The sequence below is a fragment of the Carassius carassius genome, chromosome 29, assembly GCF_963082965.1.
Source record: "Carassius carassius chromosome 29, fCarCar2.1, whole genome shotgun sequence".
NCBI classification, from domain to species: Eukaryota; Metazoa; Chordata; class Actinopteri; order Cypriniformes; family Cyprinidae; genus Carassius; species Carassius carassius.
The window spans coordinates 18,289,141-18,308,940 of record NC_081783.1 but is presented as its reverse complement, the minus strand read 5'-3'; the positions used below and the strand labels follow the sequence as shown (position 1 = coordinate 18,308,940).

Genomic DNA, 19,800 nt, shown 5'->3' with positions numbered 1-19,800 from the left:
AGTTTACTTTCAATTTTTCATATTTAAATGATTTATAATGTTGTCTATTTTGAATGTGTATTGTTTAATCGTTGGATTTTGTTTTTTTAATAGTTTGTAAATTTGTGGTAACGACGTCTTTTATTTTGAAATTCATCCACGTAAGCGTATATATTGTGGCGTGCTCAAAGCATTGTAGTTAGTGATGGGAAGTTCGATTCTTTTCCAATTCAATAAACCGGTTGAAAAAAAACGGTTCATCGGTTCTTTTACGCTCGACGTAATGACGTCATTGGCGATGACGTAATGGCGTCATGTCTATCAAACATTCAAATATATAAAGTCAGTAATCAACTTTAGTCAGTTAAAAACCTCATAATCATGAAACGTTTACAAATAAGTTTTGCAACAATGCACCCAAATACAGTAACAGCAATAATGTGCATATGAGGATTTAAGTAAATAAATTAGGTGTCATCAACGCAGAAACCATGATCCACTTACTATTCATAATCTATTGCGATGTATTTGTTATTAAATGAACTTGCGTTTCGCCAGATTGCCCTTCATTCAAGCCCTCGGTTTACCCGCGCTCATAACATTAGCACAGAAGATCCAGTTCGGTTCAGACGCGTGCATTGAGTCAGTTGGCTTTATGCTGAATCACGCATGCGCAGTATCATCAGCTCCTCGGTTCTCGAATCGGACGCCTCCGGAAGAAACGGTTTTCAGTTCAGTGTACTGATGATCCGAAAACCGATGCAACCGGTTCTTGACTCGAGAACGAGAATCGCTCTAACCGGCACATGCTGCAGTTCAGTATCATCAGCTGCTTTACTCGTGTTCATGTTCTGTTTACTACAAACTCAATTTGTGAATGTGTCATCATTAACTATAAATACAGTACAGATATATTTCATAAATCATTCCTTATTCCTATTAAATATTCTTTAGAGTCTTAATTATTGTCCAACTTCCCTGAAAACCCCTTTGGCCTATACATTATCTACAATATACAGATTAGAAACATTCATCTTAAAAAAAAAAAAAATATATATATATATATATATATATATATATATAGTTATTTTATCACACTTTTCGATGTTTAACAAAATATTATACACGCATACAATTATATATAATTACACGCATGCGCAGTATCATCAGTTCATCGGTTCCCTCTTGAGGCGGTAACTCAACATTACGTCAGCTAAAACGTATATGGGAACTCCTCCCTTCTCCACTTTCGCTGAAATCTTATTGGCTAACGCCAGCTGGGGGCAGCTGGCCAATTGACGCGAAGCATGCAAATACTGACAGGTTCGCGGGCAGTATAAATTGCATGGGCGCGAAAAGTCAGACCGCCCCGACCACGAGGGCCCTGAAGACCTCCAGGAGGAGCTCGAGCCTGTGAAGAGTAAGCTGGACTCGTGGTTTCTCCAGTCGAGCCGCCGCCAGGCTGCATCGAGGAGAAGAACCCCGTTCTTCCCAGACGTACATGAGCACGTGGTGATGTCGTGGGCTGCACCCCAATCGGCGCGCACCCACTCTGCCACGCAGGCCATGTTCACGCACGTAGACGGGGCGGAGGCCCACGGATATGTGCGCATGCCCCCGTCGAGGAGACCGTTGCCACGCACCTGTGCCCGTCTTCCTCAGCGTTGGGTTCCGACCGCAGCCTGCCCTCCAAGCCGTGCAGGTTCACAGCCCACCAGGCGGACAAAGCCTATGCTGCTGCAGGGGAGGCAGCTTCTGCCCTTCACGCCATGGCTATACTCCAGGTGTTCCAGGCGAAGCTACTTCAATCCATCGATGACGGCGCGGTTGATGCTGATGTCATCAGGGATCTGCGCGCGGCAACTGATCTCGCGCTGATGGCTATCAAGCGCTCCGCTCAAGCCATCGGCCGTTCCATGGGGTTCGTGGTCGTCCTTAACAGGCACCTATGGCTTACCCTAGCTTACCTGAAGGACTCTGACCGCAGGACGCTTCTAAACGCTCCAATCACTCCCTCCGGCCTTTTTGGTGATGCCGTGGAGTCGGTCACGGAGCGTTTCTCCGAGTCGCAGAAGCGCGCCAAAGCGATGAGCCACGTGATGCCTCGTCGCTCACTCCAGTCTTCATCCGCGAGGTCCCGCTCTTCATCGGCACATCGCCAGCCCCAAGGACCGGCTGGACAGCCCGCCATAGCGCCCCGCCCTGAACCGAACGCCCGTTTCGGCAGAAACAAGCAGTGATCAGGGCCTGGAAAGAGACATCAGAGTCGGAAGAGGAGCCTGCGCCGCGAGACAGCCAGCGCGTCATCCTCGGCTACCAAGCCGTCTTCCTGACGGGCCGCTGAAGAGGAAGAGAGAGCGCGCTGGTGGCCCCGCCCCCAAGCGCCATGTTCAAAAGCTTCGTGTCCCCCAGGTTCCCTTGGGCGACAAATCGAAATGTGTGTTTAAATGCTGTTTGTGTGAGTTCCACAATAAAAACATGTATCTTTTCACAAAAAGAGCTTTCTCTTCCTCGTGCACCCAACACTGTGTCACTCACCCTGTCTCAGGACAGCGCAGAGCCACAAGCCATGATTATAATGGCTTACATATAGTGTAAATGGCGTACATATAGTATATAGTGCCAACAACACACAATGCCCGCCGCGGGCCGCCCTCCAGCCAGTGCTTCTAGCCTCGCGGGGGCGGGGCCCCGGTCAAAACAAGCCATCAGTGGCTACGGTGGCCGTAGAGCTAACGCGTCCGCTGTTTCATTTTCTGGACGCGTGGAGGGCTATCCCAGGCGTTTCACCGTGGGTACTGAGAATTATTCAGCACGGATATTCTCTCCAGTTCAAACGCAGACCTCCCCGATTCAACGGCGTGGTCCCGTCACTGACTTTGCCCCAAGACCTTTCAATTCTGAGACAGGAAGTTTTCAGTCTGCTCAAAAAAGGAGCGATAGAGCGTGTCCCTCCAAGCGAGCAGAAAAGCGGGTTTTACAGCCGCTACTTCATGGTGCCAAAGAAGGGTGGAGGACTCAGTCCGATTCTGGACCTGAGACCCATCAACCGAGCACTTCACAAATGTGCATTCAGAATGACAACACTGAAACAGATTTTGACTCAGATACGGCCCGGGGACTGGTTCGCCTCAGTGGATCTAAAAGACGCGTACTTTCATATTCAAATAGCGATGCACCACAGGCGCTTCCTCAGGTTTGCTTTCGAAGGCACGGCTTATCAGTATTCGGTGCTTCCGTTTGGCCTGGCCCTGGCCCCCCGCACATTCTCAAAATGTGTGGACGCGGCGATTTCTCTTCTCAGATCGAGCGGAATGCGCATCTTGAATTATCTGTACGATTGGCTGATTTAACCCACTCGAGAGATGTGCTAATCAGTCACGTGGAAACGCTGCTCCACTATCTGGACTGCGTGTGAATATGCAGAAGAGCGTGTTTTTACCGAGTCTGACTATAACATATCTGGGAATATGTTTGGACTCGATGGCGATGCGAGCCCATCTTTCTCAGGAACGCATGGAGACAATCTCATCGACTCTGCGCCGTTTCAGACCGGGCAGGTCGGTTCCACTGAGGGAATTTCAGAGGCTTCTGGGTCTTATGGCGGCGGCTTCTTCAGTGTGCCATCTGGGTCTGTTGTATATGCGACCGCTACAGCTTTGGCTAAAAGCTCGAGTTCCGCCGAGGATGTGGTTGTCGGGCCACAAATGAATTACGGTCACTCACAGTTGCGTCAGCACTCTGAGACCGTGGCACAGCACGGATATGTTCAGCCCAGGAGTTCCTTTGGGTTTAGTGACGCAGCGCACCGTGGTCTTGACAGACACGTCAACTTCAGGCTGGGGAGCAGTGTGCCTGGGCGTACCGGCCTCAGGCCTGTGGTCGGAGTCACAGAGAACGTGGCACATAAACCGTTTGGAATTAGAAGCGGTTTCCTTAGCCCTGCAAGCCTTTCGGTCGAAATTGGAGTGGCAACATGTACTGATTCAAACTGACAACACGTCTGTGGTCTCGTACATAAATCGCCAGGGAGGCGTGCGCTCCAGAGCTCTATTCAAACAGGCAGCGAGTCTCCTCTTGTGGGCGGACTGACACTTTCTCTCCATAAGAGCGGCGCACATCCCCGGTATCCTGAACCGCGGAGCGTACATGCTTTCGAGGAACGGGATTCCTCAAGGAGAGTGGAGGCTTCACCCAGGATCAGTTCATATGATTTGGGAATGATTCGGGAGGGCGGAAGTGGATTTGTTTGCCACAAGCAAGAACGCACACTGTCAGACGTTTTTCTCGCTATCTCACTCCCCACTACCGGGGGATGCTCTGACTTCGCGCTGGCCGGAAGCCAGACTTTACGCGTTTCCTCCGGTGAAGATTCTGCCTATGGTTTTGTGCAAAATCAGGGAGGAGAGAGCGTCAATTATACTCGTGGCCCCGAACTGGCCAAATCAGCCCTGGTTCGCGGACCTGAGAGAGTTAGTGGTGGCTCCCCCATGGCAAATCCCCCTCAGGAAGGACCTGCTGTCTCAAGCGAACGGCACGATATGGCACCCCAGCCCCGAGCTGTGGAAACTTCATGTGTGGCCGCTGCGGGGACCGTAAACGAGCAGGGCGCTCTGCACTCACCGGTACTGAGTACGCTTACGGAGGCTTGCGCACCATCTACGAGACGGCTCTACGCTCTGAAGTGGGGAGTTTTCACAAAATGGTGCGAGGAAATTCAAATTGACCCGGACACCTTTTCCTTGTCGGATGTTTTACGCTTTCTACAGCACAGAATGGACTGCGGGAGTTTGCCGTCCACGCTGAAGGTGTATGTGGCCGCTATTGCCGCTTTTCGTTCCCAGGTTGACGGGCAATCGATCGGAAAGCATGCTCTGGTAATCAGTTTTCTCAGGGGAGCGAGGAGATTGTGTCCTTCACGGCCGCCCTCTGTGCCGCCGTGGGATTTAGCTCTAGTTTTGATAGCTCTAGCTCTACCGCCGTTCGAGCCCTTAGCTTTGATTGGGATTAAGGAGCTTTCCCAGAAGACTGCCTTGCTTCTTGCTCTCACCTCGGCGAAGCGCATTGGAGACCTACATGCGTTTTCGGTGAACGATGATTGCGTCTGTTTCGGACCTGGCGACTGTAATATCACTCTCCGGCCGAGACCAGGTTATGTCCCAAAGTCACTCTCTACACCATTTAGAGCACAGGTTGTTTCCCTGCCCGCCTTATCTGCTGAGCCGTCAGTCTCGCGTGATGCTGATGCTCAGAGCGCTGTTTGCCCTGTTAGGGCTTTGCGGATGTATGTGGATCGCTCGGCCGCCTTTCGTCAGTCGGACCAGCTGTTCGTGAGCTTTGGTGGATGTAATAAGGGACGTGCTATTTCAAAACAGAGACTTTCTCACTGGATTTTGGACGCTATCGCGTTGGCTTACGAATGCCAAGGGAAGGATTGTCCCCTCAACATCAAAGCCCATTCTGTGAGGGCAATATCTTCCTCCTGGGCCTGGGCTAGAGGTATGTCTATCCAGGATTTATGTCTTGCTGCTGGCTGGTCTTCCCAGAACACATTCGCCAGGTTTTACAAGCTGGATGTACCCTCTGTAGCGTCACATGTACTTTCGGTGAGTTAAGTTTAATTCATTCTATTATAACCAGCTATACAGTAGTTACCATGGCTGCTAACTCTGTGTTATGGTTTATATGGTTTATGCAGTTGTCACCGCAAAGCTGTCGACTCTGTGTTTAACTCTCAAGCTTGAGTGCTTTTGTGTTGTGTCTGCCCTGTTTAGTGCGGGCTTCACATTTATTGCATGAAGATATGCAAATTTCGTTAGGGTCGGAGCTGATGTCTCATTGGTCTAGTTCCGCCCATCAGATGCAAGCACTCTTAGCGACACGGACATTGGCTAGAACTGTCCTGCTTATGTGTGGGGGTGATGTATTCCTTTCAGGGCTTATCTTCACTGCTCTCACGGCGGGATTTTATACAGTTCCCATATACATCTTAGCTAACGTAATGTTGAGTTACCGCCTCGAGAGGGAACGTCTCCGGTTACTATCGTAACCTCGGTTCCCTGAGAGGCGGGAACGAGACCTTACGTTAGCCGCCGTGATCGCTGTTTGATCAGCTGTGCTAGCGTTCAGTCGTGATTCTGACGTAATTTTCGCGCCCATGTAATTTATACTGCCCGCGAACCTGTCAGTATTTGCATGCTTCGCGTCAATTGGCCAGCTGCCCCCAGCTGGTGTTAGCCAATAAGATCTCAGCAAAAGTGGAGAAGGGAGGAGTTCCCATATACGTCTTAGCTGACGTAATGTCTCGTTCCCGCCTCTCAGGGAACTGAGGTTACGATAGTAACCGGAGACGTTCTCAAATTGGACGCGTCCAAAAGAAACTGTTTTCGGTTTAGTGTACTGGTGATCCGAAAACCGATGCAACCGGTTCATGACTCGAGAACGAGAACTGCTCCAGCAGTTGGCGTGTTCATTCGTCATCTGGCTCGGCTCGGTGTTCATCTTCAGTTCGGTCTTCACAGCAGTTCAGTCAGTGTACTGTTTGAGTAAATGAATTACTCCGGGATATTGGTTTATTCTGACTCAGAGGGAGTGTCAGTCACGTTAAAAAACTTAACCGTTAACAGCTTAAGTAATTTGTGGATTAATACTTTTGGGGACGCGAACCATTTCAAACAATTCAGTTTGATTTGGTGAACTAGTTCAACCGGTTCACTAGGAAGAACCGGTTAAATTGAACGATTCGTTCACGAATCGGACATCACTAATTGTAGTAAGAAGCGCAGCTACAGCGCACATGGTTGATTCATCCAAAGGCATACGGTTAAAGAGAACTTCAAGGATTTAGCTCCTGGTTTAAGTGGAGAATAAGGTAAAATTGACTTATCTGTATTGTTTTGGATTTCTTGTTTTATGGAATGTAATAATGGGTATTAGTTTGTATGTGATTTGATGTATGTTTGTTTCATGGTTTATTTATATTATGTTTTGTTTGTTTTCATGTAAAGCTCTTACGGTGATTTTGTGATGTCTTATGGCATTTAACGGTGATTATTGCAAATCTACGGTGACGGATCTTTAATAAAGCTCATTATGAATCATCAGTGAAAGAGTTCAACATTTTTAAGCCAGGAAGCTACATTTTTATTTCATGTTTTCTGACAAAAACAGGATTTTAACTGTTTCAAGTGTTTTTAAAGTGTTTAATTGCAAATGTAAAAATGTCCATCTTTCAGTCAGAATTTGACTATATGATTAGGAGTTATTAAAATGTTCTCATGTTAATGCCATGTGGTTCTGGTTAGTTTATGTCCTGCCCATTGCGTAAACATTAATTACTTTGTATTATTTTTCATTGAATGTTATGCATTAACATGGTTTTTCATATTATTACTGTTGTTGTTAGCATATAAAACTATAGCCTTCTATTGAAAAATAATGCGAGATCTCTGGATCGGAACATTGTAGAGTAAAGGGAGTGGGCTGTTTTCACTCAAAATGCAAGTTTTTTTAAAAATCACACTGGCAACTATCTAACCATGCCCTATTAACCATTTAGAGTTCTCTTGCAGTCACCCATTTGCCATGACAAGCACCACTCATGTTTTCTTCACAAAATGTATGTGTTGAGTAATTAATATATTATGAAGATCTCAAATGCAATAAACTTTCTGAAAACATAACGTCTATGTAATGATGTAAGAAACACAAAACCAGTGCACCAACTGACTCATTGCACAATGTTTGCGCATGTTGCTCAACAAACCTAATACACGGGGAGAAAAGTATAGAGAAATATACTTTCATTTGATATTCATTATAATTCATTTGATAAGTGATTCAACTAATGGGTGACCTCTGGTCTTGATTTTATACATTCACTCATTTGCTTGTTTCTTCCATCTCTGTAGGTTCCAGTCATTTGGTGATCTGTTCGATGAGGCCATTAAACTGGGCCTCACCGCTATTCAGACCCAGAACCCAGGTTTCTACTATCAACAGGCTGCTTATTATGCACAGGAGCGCAAGCAGCAAGCGGGGCAGCTTTGTAGTCATGAGGTACTGCTACCCACAATGCAATGCATCATTAATGTTATCTAATTTTATTTTGTTATGCAAAATCTCCAAATCTGTTCCAGCCAGGCGTGGGCTACCCTGCACCTGACACACTAGAGACCATCTCTGGAGCGCTAGACTTTTACGGACAGAGACCTTGGAGACCGGGACATCAGAGTGAGAAATGGCTTAAGAACCACTATAATCCTATCTGAATTATATGAATCCTGTCCAGAACATGCCATGTTTCATCCCAAAATCCAAAGAAGCACACATTTTATTACATTGTTCTATTGTATTTAAAAAATATCAAGCACATCGACCTGTTATGTAATGTGGATAAAAAACATCGAATTCACATTACTGTAATGTAAAAAAAAAAAAAAAAATAAGGTTTTTACTTGTCCTTTCAATATTACGGTAGAACACATAACACAAAATAATGTGATGTTTTTGAGTTTAGAAATTTAGAGTTTAGAAAGACAGTAAAATGCCATGAGTTGTTTCAGTCATACATACATTTAAAGCTTGACTTATCCAGGTAGGGCTGAGACTATTATAATCATGATTAATCGTGATTATATATATATATATATATATATATATATATATATATAAATTTATATATATATATATATGTAAATAGCGATTTTTTTTCTTAAATGTATACATACAGGTATGTGTTTTTAAATATACAAAATAACTGTACACAGTAGACACATTTATTATGTAAATACAAACTTTTATTTTGAATGCGATTAATCACGATTGTAATCGTCATAGCCCTATATCCAGGTGTTATTTAGGTGTGTTTTGTTGTCTTCTTTCTGATTTAGTGAACTTTAATTCCTCAGGCATTGATCCTCCAGATTCTGAGAAGGAGAAACAAGGCATCCTCGCTCTTCAAGTTAAAGAGAGGGACATCCCTCATTCGGTGGGATTTTTTTAAATGCCTGTTATTTCATTATAAGTTATAAATTCATGTTCATTTTAGAATTTGACTTCAGACTCATGTTTTAAGATGCAAATATTCAGGTCAGAAAGTATTGATTTCTGAATTCTCAAAGAGATGAGTCAACAATAATGAGTAGGGATCATAAATCATGCTAAGAGTCTTGTTTAGGGACCAAAATGTTATGTTTCTTACAGAAAAAATATGTGTGTTTCTGTCAGGAGCTGATCATTGCTCTCCTCAGCAATGCTGTTGCTCAGTTTAAGAAGTACAAGTGTCCACGGATGAAGAGCCATCTCAGTTAGTCCAAAATCACACATATTCAGCAGCCAGATTTTCTGTTTTGTATTTAAATGCATAGTAAATCATTTTTGTTCTCTCTATTTTCTGTTTCCCTCCACAGTGGTTCAGATGGGGGAGGAATATTACCATGCAAAAGACTACACCAAAGCATTAAAGTGAGTTAAATTCAGTATACTGTGAGTTTGACCTATATAAATGGAACTTTGCTTGTGTCAATGGCTTGCAGCTGTACATCTAACTGTTGTATTCTGACTCCCCAGACTGTTGGATTATGTGATGTGTGACTACCGTACAGAGCGCTGGTGGTCTCTGCTGACGTCTATATTGTGCACGGCTTTAAAGTGCTCCTACCTCATGGGTCAAGTGAAAGACTACATCACCTACTCCATGGAGCTCGTGGGCAGAGGTACATAAACGGCATGTATTGACTCTCAACTTCACCTCAATCAAATGTTACTGCATTAACAGAATCATAAATGTGTGTTTAGCCTCTATCCTCCCTGAAGAGCAGAAGTCCAGGATTGAGAAGAATCTGATTAAAGTGCTCATGGTATGAATGGAAATATAGCACACTGGGCTGAGTGATACAGCTGAAAATAATCTTAATTATGTCTGAAATATATTGTCTTAATATTATGTAAGTTCTGCTATAGATAGAGATGCAGTGCTTATGAAACTGACATTTTATTTTCTGATTGTCAGAATGAAGTCCCAGAGCCTGAACCGGACTGTGACCCGTTGTCTGTGAAGGCGGCCCAGTCTCTGTGGAGTGATCGCATCTCTCTGGCCGGCAATAATGAGTTCACCATTGAGGTCCAGGACTATGTGCCCTTTGGTAAGCACTCAAAAATATTCACTTTCCAGCCTTTTGGCCTAATTGGTCATAATCATCGATTGGAGAACTGTAATCCTGACCGTAACCCCTATATTTAAATATATAGTTCACGGCCCCCCAAAATTTAATTAATGTAATAATGTTGCTCCAAACCCAACATAAAAAGATATCTTTTATGCTTATCAAGGCTGCATTTATCTGACAAATCGCAGTAAAACAGTAATTTTGTGAAATATTATTCAAATTTAAAATAACTGTTTTAATATTTTTGTTTATGTAATAATGTAATTTATTCATGTGATGCAAAGTTGAACTTTCAGCATCATTACTCCAGTCTTCTGTGTCACATGATCCTTCAGAAATTATTCTTAATATGCTGCTCAAGAAACATTTTTTTCTTATTGTCAGTTTAATTGTTTGTGGAAACTGTAATACTTTTTTTTAAAGTATTCTTTTCGATCGGGAAAGTTAAAAATCTTTATAACAAATATTTAATTTTCAATTTTGTTCAATATAAAGAATTTTTAATGAATAAAAGTGTGAATTTCTTTCTTTTTTTTACTGGCCCCAAACTTTTGAATGGTAGCATATAAATATTATTTAATATTAAATATTGTTTGTTTATTTTCAGTTCAGTGCAAAGCCAAGTTCGTGTCCCCTAGTTTCCACATAGATGAGCCTGTCCAGCTACACGTCTATGTGAGAGCTGACTGCCCACATCCTGTGCGCTTCTCAAAACTAAGTGTCTGCCTCAGCAACCAGGTACAGCACACCTAACACACACACACACACACACGCACAGCTCCATTTCTCAGTGGATGTGTTTGAATTGCAGGAGTATAACCAGTACTGTTTGCTGGAGGATGCCTCTAAAGGGAAGGATATTCTAGAACCTTCCACCCAGGAGAACATGTGTCTCGTCCCCCGCAAGACTCGCAAATACTGCTTCAAATTTGTAGCAAAAACAGAAGATGTTGGAAAGAAGATTGAGGTGAATTATATATTTTCATTCATTTTATATCGACAGATTTACTGGTGTCACAATTAATCACATAGTATGTGTTGTTTTATTTTTGTTTCTCTTTCAGATTACGAGTATGCGACTCATGTTAGGCAGAGAGACGGCCCGATATGTCTATCTGAACTGGCGGGGTGGTTGGGGGGATGCTGCCTCTTCCCATGAGACTTTGCAGGCATGCCGGTCCTTTAAGAGGAGGACACGCCTCCCAGAGCAGCATGTGGATTGGGACACAGTTACTATACAGTCCAGCACTATGTAAGTAAAAAACAGATACATATATTAAAAATCTGGGAAATCTATTATGTCATTGTCAGTATAGTACAGAAATATTTAGTCTATATGAAATCAATTTGGACCTTCTTTAATTTTTTAATACACATTCCAAGAAGCATTTCTTTAGTTTACAGTTGAAAAATTATAAAAATAAAACAGCAATGCTTTCCTTCCCATCATGCCCTTTTAGGATAATTTCCAGAGTGCCCAAAATCTCTGTACAGCTGACTCATGAGCCTCCAGCACTGACCAATGAGATGTATTGTATGATTGTTGCCATCCAATCAGAAGAGGACACTGTGGCCAAAGATATTAAACTTACTGCAGGCCTCAAACCAGGTACATACTGTGTTTTCTGGAACAAAACCCATCTTTATGTTTAAGTAAATGCTTACTGCTTACAAAAGTAAAAGCATGCCTCTCAAAAGACATGATTTGAGGTTTCTTTTTTAGGGCTGCAAATACTAATCGATAATAAAAAAATAATCGACAACAAATGTCATTATCAATTAGTCGCATCTGCACATCATGCATGAAAAACATCTGTGTATTTTGTCAAAAAAAGAAAGGCCTTTTATCCATATCGTAAAAAAATAAATTGCTGCGCTAATTTGTTTACAGTAATAATGTGAAATATTATTTCAGTTTAAATTATTGTTCTATTTTAAAATGTAATTTATTCCTGTGATAAATTTTCAGTATCATAACTCCAAGTTTTCCAGTGTCGCATGATCTTCAGAGACATTTCTGTCATTTTCAGTGTCAAAAACAGCTGTGCTGCACAATCTTTCTGTGCAAATCATGATGCATGTTTTTCATGATTATTTGATGAATAGAAAGAAAAACACCATTTATTTGACAAAGACATCTGGTCCAGACTGTCAGTTTTGATCAATTTAATGTGTCCCTGTTGTCTTATATATATATATATATATATATATATATATATATATATATATATATATATATATATATATATATATATATATTATTTAATTTAATTTAATTTAAATGTATTTGTGTTTATTTCTTTTGTTTCCATTAGGTCAAGATGCCAATCTCACACAGTCAACCCAAATCACACTAAACGGCATTGAGGTGTGTGATGATTCTCATCCTGCCCTGCTTCCTGACATTCCCCTCGGAGATCTGCATCCTGGACAGAAGGTGCTGCTTCTTTTCACTGAGTTTTACAGACTGAATTGATTAGAACTGGTCATCAGGTGATCTTGACTTCAGTGTAATGATGTGCACATGTGTTCTTGTGTGTCAGATTGTGAAGCCCCTGTACATCCACTGCGTGAGCACTGGATCCAGAATATTACTGTTTAACGTGGCTTATTCTGTGAGTGCCACGGTCGAGGGCAAGGACATCCCCTGCAAATGTCACAAAGTACGCAGAATCCCAACAGCCTGTCAGCGAAACCCATGCAAATGCTTGCTACAGAAAGATTTTGTGAAGATTAAGTCAAAGCCAGACAAAAACTTCACCGCAACCTAGTTTCTTGAGGCATAATCTATACACCGTTGTGTGTTTGTTCTTTACCTGCAGGATGAAACAGTTACATTAGATACGGTTGTTCCATTTGAAGTGGCTATGAAGTTTGTGTCCAGTAAGGTAAGAGCTGAGTGGATATATTAATACTTCAGTCATTCAAAATTCCGTCATTATTTACCCAGTCCTATCTTGTTCTAAACCTGACTGACTTTTCATACATGGAACACAAAAGGAGATGTTTTGTACAGTCGTGGCCAAAAGTTTTGAGAATTACATAAATATTGGAAATTGGAAAAGTTGCTGCTTAAGTTTTTATAATAGCAATTTGCATATACTCCAGAATGTTATGAAGAGTGATCAGATGAATTGCATAGTCCTTCTTTGCCATGAAAATGAACTTAATCCCAAAAAAACCTTTCCACTGCATTTCATTGCTGTCATTAAAGGACCTGCTGAGATCATTTCAGTAATCGTCTTGTTAACTCAGGTGAGAATGTTGACGAGCACAAGGCTGGAGATCATTATGTCAGGCTGATTGGGTTAGAATGGCAGACTTGACATGTTAAAAGGAGGGTGATGCTTGAAATCATTGTTCTTCCATTGTTAACCATGGTGACCTGCAAAGAAACGCATGCAGCCATCATTGTGTTGCATAAAAATGGCTTCACAGGCAAGGGTATTGTGGCTACTAAGATTGCACCTAAATCAACAATTTATAGGATCATCAAGAACTTCAGGAAAGAGGTTCAATTCTTGTAAAGAAGGCTTCAGGGTGTCCAAGAAAGTCCAGCAAGTGCCAGGATCGTCTCCTAAAGAGGATTCAGCTGCGGGATCGGAGTGCCACCAGTGCAGAGCTTGCTCAGGAATGGCAGCAGGCAGGTGTGAGCGCATCTGCACACACAGTGAGGCCAAGACTTTTGGAAGATGGCCTGGTGTCAAGAAAGGCAGCAAAGAAGCCACTTCTCTCCAAAAAACATCAGGGACAGATTGATCTTCTGCAGAAAGTATAGTGAATGGACTGCTGGGGACTGGGGCAAAGTCATATTCTCAGATGAAGCCCCTTTCCGATTGTTTGGGGCATCTGGAAAAAGGCTTGTCCGGAGAAGAAAAGGTGAGCGCTACCATCAGTCCTGTGTCATGCCAACAGTAAAGCATCCTGACACCATTCATGTGGGGGGTTGCTTCTCATCCAAGGGAGTGGGCTCACTCACAATTCTGCCCAAAAACACAGCCATGAATAAAGAATGGTACCAAAACACCCTCCAACAGCAACTTCTTCCAACAATCCAACAACAGTTTGGTGAAGAACAATGCATTTTCCAGCACGATGGAGCACCGTGCCATAAGGCAAAAGTGATAACTAAGTGGCTCGGGGACCAGAATGTTGAGATTTTGGGTCCATGGCCTGGGAACTCCCCGTATCTTAATCCCATTGAGAACTTGTGGTCAATCCTCAAGAGGCGGGTGGAAAAACAAAAACCCACTAATTCTGACAAACTCCAAGAAGTGATTATGAAAGAATGGGTTGCTATCAGTCAGGATTTGGCCCAGAAGTTGATTGAGAGCATGTCCAGTCGAATTGCAGAGGTCCTGAAAAAGAAGGGCCAACACTGCAAATACTGACTCGTTGCATAAATGTCATGTAATTGTCGATAAAAGCCTTTGAAACGTATGAAGTGCTTGTAATTATATTTCAGTACATCACAGAAATAACTGAAACAAAGGTCTAAAAAAAGTTTAGCAGCAAACTTTTTGGAAACTAATATTTATGTAATTCTCAAAACTTTTGGCCACGACTGTAGATGAAGATAAATAAATGATGACAGGTGTTTCATTTTTTTGTCCAGTTTTTAAAAGAACACATATTTTGTAAGTTTGCTACAGTTTTCTGTGTGTGTGTCAGTTTGAGAATTTGGAGCATGTGTACGTGGACATCCCCTTCTTGTTGATGATGGATATTTTAAGTGCGTCCCCTTGGCCGATCGAGTTGGTGAACAGTGAAGTGCAGCTGGCCTCCAGTATGAATGCCATCGATCAGCCCCAGAGTCAAGTAGAAGGAGGTGGGAGAACTTTATTTCTGAAGGCGGTATTTAAAAAAAAAAAAAACATTTATTTAGGGCCTGAGTATAATTCATTTCTGCTGTGTGTCCAGTCACGCTTCAGACCAGCGAATGTGCCAGTGAGTGTTTCCTGCTCAAATGTCCTCCTGTTCAGAACGGCACCAGTACTGTGGCATCGGGACACTATATAATTTCCTGGAAGAGGTGACAGCACTCTATTTACTCTCACTTTTACCCTGCATATTTTGTGCAAGTGAGCAAGTGATGACTCTCCTTTTCTCATGCTATTGTCTTATGAGCCATTTACTAAGAATGTTAAAGTTTGTACATTTATAACTTGCTTAAATAAATACTCTGTAAAAGCACACAGCTTTTATTTTCTTGTATAACCTTTTTTAAATCCAGAAAGTCAGCATTTGCTGAGACATTGGTGAGAACGATCATTACTCTGCCACATGTGATGGTGGAGAATATTCCTCTTTATGTCCATGCAGGTCAGTCCGTCTTTATATTAAAATCAGTAGTGTAGTAACAGCAGAAGACACTGCGGAAAAGCTCTACACAGAAAACAATGTAAAAATAAAATTACCTCACTTAGTGCTTGTTCCGACAACATTATCTTGCCTCCTTTGTTGCAGTGAAAAAGACTGTTGTGTTCTTCTTTTTTCCACTACATTGACTGTTAGCTAAATTCACTATTGGTTCAGATTACACTAGCTAGTTTCACCGTTTAGATGCACTCAAAATGTAGCATGCTGAGGGCATCTGCTGCTTAAAGCTGTGTAAATGCAACAAGAAGCTGAAATTGATACTGACTCATGGAAGTATGAATAACATTTGTCTTCAAAAACTAAACTTTTTAAGCAGAGTAACAGATTCTCCCAACTCCTTTTGTCTCGTATACCCAAAAGCACCTGTTTTTGCATAATTTTGCGAATTGAAAATTAGCAGCAGGTCACCAACATCCACTTCCATTACTTTGAAAAGGCAGCACATAAGCTTAGATTAAGCAGACCGTTAGCGTTGGTTGGTGATGATGCAAATATAGTTATAATTGTTGTTCTCATTCTTGCTGTTGAATAGACCTTCACCCTCTTATGTTCTAGAACTGCCATCATTTGGTCGCGTGCGCGAGTCTTTACCTGTTCGGTACCATCTGGAGAATCGAACTGGGTTGGTTCAGGATGTCGAGATCAGCGTGGAGCCCAGCGATGCTTTTATGTTTAGTGGACTCAAACAGGTCAGTGCAGAAAGTGGCTTCATGTTTCCTTCACATACATTTTATTTGATGAATACTAAATTAAATGGATATATTTGCTTTTTACCTTTTCAATAATAAAGAAACTTTTAATTAGAGATCGACCTATATGGGTTTTTCTATAGCCAATGCCGATGTTTAGAGGTCAGGGTCAGCTGATGGCTTGAAGTTTTCCCCTTCATTTGCATGCTTGTCAATCATGATTATCAATGATTGTCAATCATATACATAAAAGTTTAAGATAATTTTTCAAGCAGAATTTTTCAAATTTGTTGGAACATACACTCACCTAAAGGATTATTAGGAACACCATACTAATACTGAGACCCCCTTTCGCCTTCAGAACTGCCTTAATTCTACGTGGCATTGATTCAACAAGGTGCTGAAAGCATTCTTTAGAAATGTTGGCCCATATTGATAGGATAGCATCTTGCAGTTGATGGAGATTTGTGGGATGCACATCCAGGGAACGAAGCTCCTGTTCCACCACATCCAAAAGATGCTCTATTGGGTTGAGATCTGGTGACTGTGGGGGCCATTTTAGAACAGTGAACTCATTGTCATGTTCAAGAAACCAATTTGAAATGATTCAAGCTTTGTGACATGGTGCATTATCCTGCTGGAAGTAGCCATCAGAGGATGGGTACAAGGTGGTCATAAAGGAATGGACATGGTCAGAAACAATACTCAGGTAGGCCGTGGCATTTAAACGATGCCCAATTGGCACTAAGGGGCCTAAAGTATGCCAAGAAAACATCCCCCACACCATTACACCACCAGCAGCCTGCACAGTGGTAACAAGGCATGATGGATCCATGTTCTCATTCTGTTTACGCCAAATTCTGACTCTACCATCTGAATGTCTCAACAGAAATCGAGACTCATCAGACCAGGCAACATTTTTCCAGTCTTCAACTGTCCAATTTAGGTGAGCTTGTGCAAATTGTCACCTCTTTTTCCTATTTGTGGTGGAGATGAGTGGTACCCAGTGGGGTCTTCTGCTGTTGTAGCCCATCTGCCTCAAGGTTGTGCGTGTTGTGGCTTCACAAATGCTTTGTTGCATACCTCGGTTGTAACGAGTGGATATTTCAGTCAAAGTTGCTCCTCTATCAGCTTGAATTAGTCGGCCCATTCTCCTCTGACCTCTAGCATCAACAAGGCATTTTCGCCCACAGGACAGCCGCATACTGGATGTTTTTCCCTTTTCACACCATTCTTTGTAAAACCCTAGAAATGGTTGTGTGTGAAAATCCCAGTAACTGAGCAGATTGTGAAATACTCAGACCGGCCTGTCTGGGACCAACAACCATGCCACACTCAAAATTGCTTAAATCACCTTTCTTTCCTATTCTGATATTCAGTTTGGAGTTCAGGAGATTGTCTTGATCAGGACCACACCCCTAAATGCATTGAAGCAACTGCCATGTGATCAGTTGATTAGATAATTGCATTAATGAGAAATTGAACAGGTGTTCCTAATAATCCTTTAGGTGAGTGTAAATGTAAACTTAAATATACATTTAAATAAAATAAATACAGTTTTATAAATAAAAATCAATTAAACTGAAAAATATAAAAAAATAGAATATAAAAAAAATAATAATAGTAGTGCTCCAAACACACTAGCAACCAGCAACATTCACTGAGGTTCACTGACTGCACAGCACAGCCACAAGCACCACAGTTAAGTTTGGGATAATTTTATTTTTAATACTATAGTGTCATTTGAAAACATTGCAATTGCGTTTTAAAATACAACAACGAGCACCACGAAACCATTTAAAGAGGTGCATTCAGCGGTCTCCTTGATGGGAAACAAAGTAAAATGATCTCCAATGTATGGTGCGCTCTCTTCATTTTATCAAATGATCATAATCACATCTATTCATTTTACAGTCCTGCTACTAGCATTTTATTCAGACTAAAACCCCTTTAATTGGGGTGTGAAAGCTTTTTTTCCAAGTGGCTTTTGCAAATAATACCGCTGCAGATGCATTTTGCAGCATTAAGGTTATTAATTGATCTTTAATTTAAACGACGATCGATCATGAAAATTATCGAATATTGACACACCTAAATGCAAATGGTTGGATGGAAACCTGGCTATTGTCTGCATCAAGCCATGCTTCTGAACAAATGTCATTCACCGTTCTGGGCAGCTCCAGGACAGCTGTCTCTCTGAGCACGGTGCTGTCTGTGAGTGGGGCGGAGTAACGGAGCCGATATATTAAAAAATGACAAATATCGGCCCTATATATATCGGCCGACCAATATATCGGTCGACCTCTACTTTTAATGTGTCTTAATAAAAATGAATGGAAAAAACACATCCAGATGATCCAGAGTAAACTCACTCACAAGAAGTCTAAGGTTGTCTGAAAGCTATACATAGTGTGAAGCAAAATTCCCTTAGAAGAGTAATCAAACAAGTAGAATAAAAATGTATTTGTTCCTCTTTACACACTGATTATCAACAAGCCCAGGACCCTTAAACTTCTATTCCAGCTGCCACTTATTCACTCAGGAGGTCTCGTTCTCATTCTGTGTCTGTGTGCAGGTGCGAATGAGGATTTTGCCCGGTGCAGAACAGGAGATGTTGTATAATTTCTATCCTCTGATGGCGGGATATCAAGTCCTTCCTCAGCTCAACATCAACCTGCTGCGCTTTCCAAACATCTCCAATCAACTGCTACGTCGCTTCCTGCCTTCACGCATCTTTGTCAAGGTAAAGTTTTAAACACACCTCAGTTTTATCCATCAAATGATTCTTGATGTCAGAAAACGTTGTGTACCAATCAGAATTGAGCTGAGCATCCAGTGAGTGTGACCAGTTCCATTCGAATTCAAACTGAATTAAATGGGATAATGGATAAAAGCCTAATGGATGAAACTAAATTAGTGTGTGAGATTGTTTCAAGTTTGTAATGGTCGCTGTATCATGTATGTTTCTGATTTCTCAGCCTCAGGGCAGAAATGGAGACACTTCCATAGAAGCAGCGTGAGGAAGAGAGAAGCACATCTCCCAGCTCGGAAGTGTTGTCATGGATACTGTTGCAGGATGAAGGCTGAACATTCCTTGGAGAACACGTGTTTACAGCTTAATGATTTGAACTTAACTTTAAATTTTAAGGATTTCAGCTGATTTTGTTGTGTCTAGATTGTTGCTTGTCAAACAAGACTGAAATGTTGCTTGCATGAGATTTGGTTTTTAAATAACATTTCATCTACAGTACTCCTATTCTCTAAAATGTTTCTGAAAATATCCTTGTAACTAAAACTAAATAACTGCTAAATAATGTTAGAAATCATTAAACTGACATGAAAATAGCTGTTGAATAAACTTTTTTTTTTTTGGTTGTTGTGGTTTGTGTCCCTCAAGAGGTGCTCTGTTATTGGACATAAGTGTAGAAAATCTCACCATTTGTATACACTGTACAAGATTTTTATATTTGATTATACATTTTATTTACACAAACCTTCATTAATTCAGCCATTTTTAATCATCTTGCTATTGATATTAAGAAAGTGTCATCTAAAAAACGTAATAAAAATACTCCAGGATTCAA

The 19,800-nt window shown here is 41.8% G+C and overlaps 1 protein-coding gene across 1 annotated transcript in view; it reads left to right on the top strand.

The window, feature by feature from the left end:
* LOC132109805 (trafficking protein particle complex subunit 11-like) overlaps window positions 1-19,800 on the top strand; it is a 39,333-nt gene extending 19,533 nt beyond the window's left edge. The window contains exons 10-30 of the mRNA XM_059516157.1: window positions 7,890-8,037; window positions 8,118-8,211; window positions 8,889-8,968; window positions 9,208-9,286; window positions 9,390-9,444; window positions 9,550-9,695; window positions 9,778-9,839; window positions 9,992-10,124; window positions 10,756-10,886; window positions 10,960-11,115; window positions 11,213-11,400; window positions 11,609-11,757; window positions 12,464-12,585; window positions 12,692-12,811; window positions 12,971-13,036; window positions 14,820-14,976; window positions 15,069-15,180; window positions 15,382-15,470; window positions 16,083-16,216; window positions 18,792-18,959; window positions 19,195-19,800. Coding sequence (XP_059372140.1) covers window positions 7,890-8,037; window positions 8,118-8,211; window positions 8,889-8,968; window positions 9,208-9,286; window positions 9,390-9,444; window positions 9,550-9,695; window positions 9,778-9,839; window positions 9,992-10,124; window positions 10,756-10,886; window positions 10,960-11,115; window positions 11,213-11,400; window positions 11,609-11,757; window positions 12,464-12,585; window positions 12,692-12,811; window positions 12,971-13,036; window positions 14,820-14,976; window positions 15,069-15,180; window positions 15,382-15,470; window positions 16,083-16,216; window positions 18,792-18,959; window positions 19,195-19,236 — 2,431 coding nt within the window. The 3' untranslated portion in view covers window positions 19,237-19,800. The remainder of the gene's footprint in view (window positions 1-7,889; window positions 8,038-8,117; window positions 8,212-8,888; window positions 8,969-9,207; window positions 9,287-9,389; window positions 9,445-9,549; window positions 9,696-9,777; window positions 9,840-9,991; window positions 10,125-10,755; window positions 10,887-10,959; window positions 11,116-11,212; window positions 11,401-11,608; window positions 11,758-12,463; window positions 12,586-12,691; window positions 12,812-12,970; window positions 13,037-14,819; window positions 14,977-15,068; window positions 15,181-15,381; window positions 15,471-16,082; window positions 16,217-18,791; window positions 18,960-19,194) is intronic.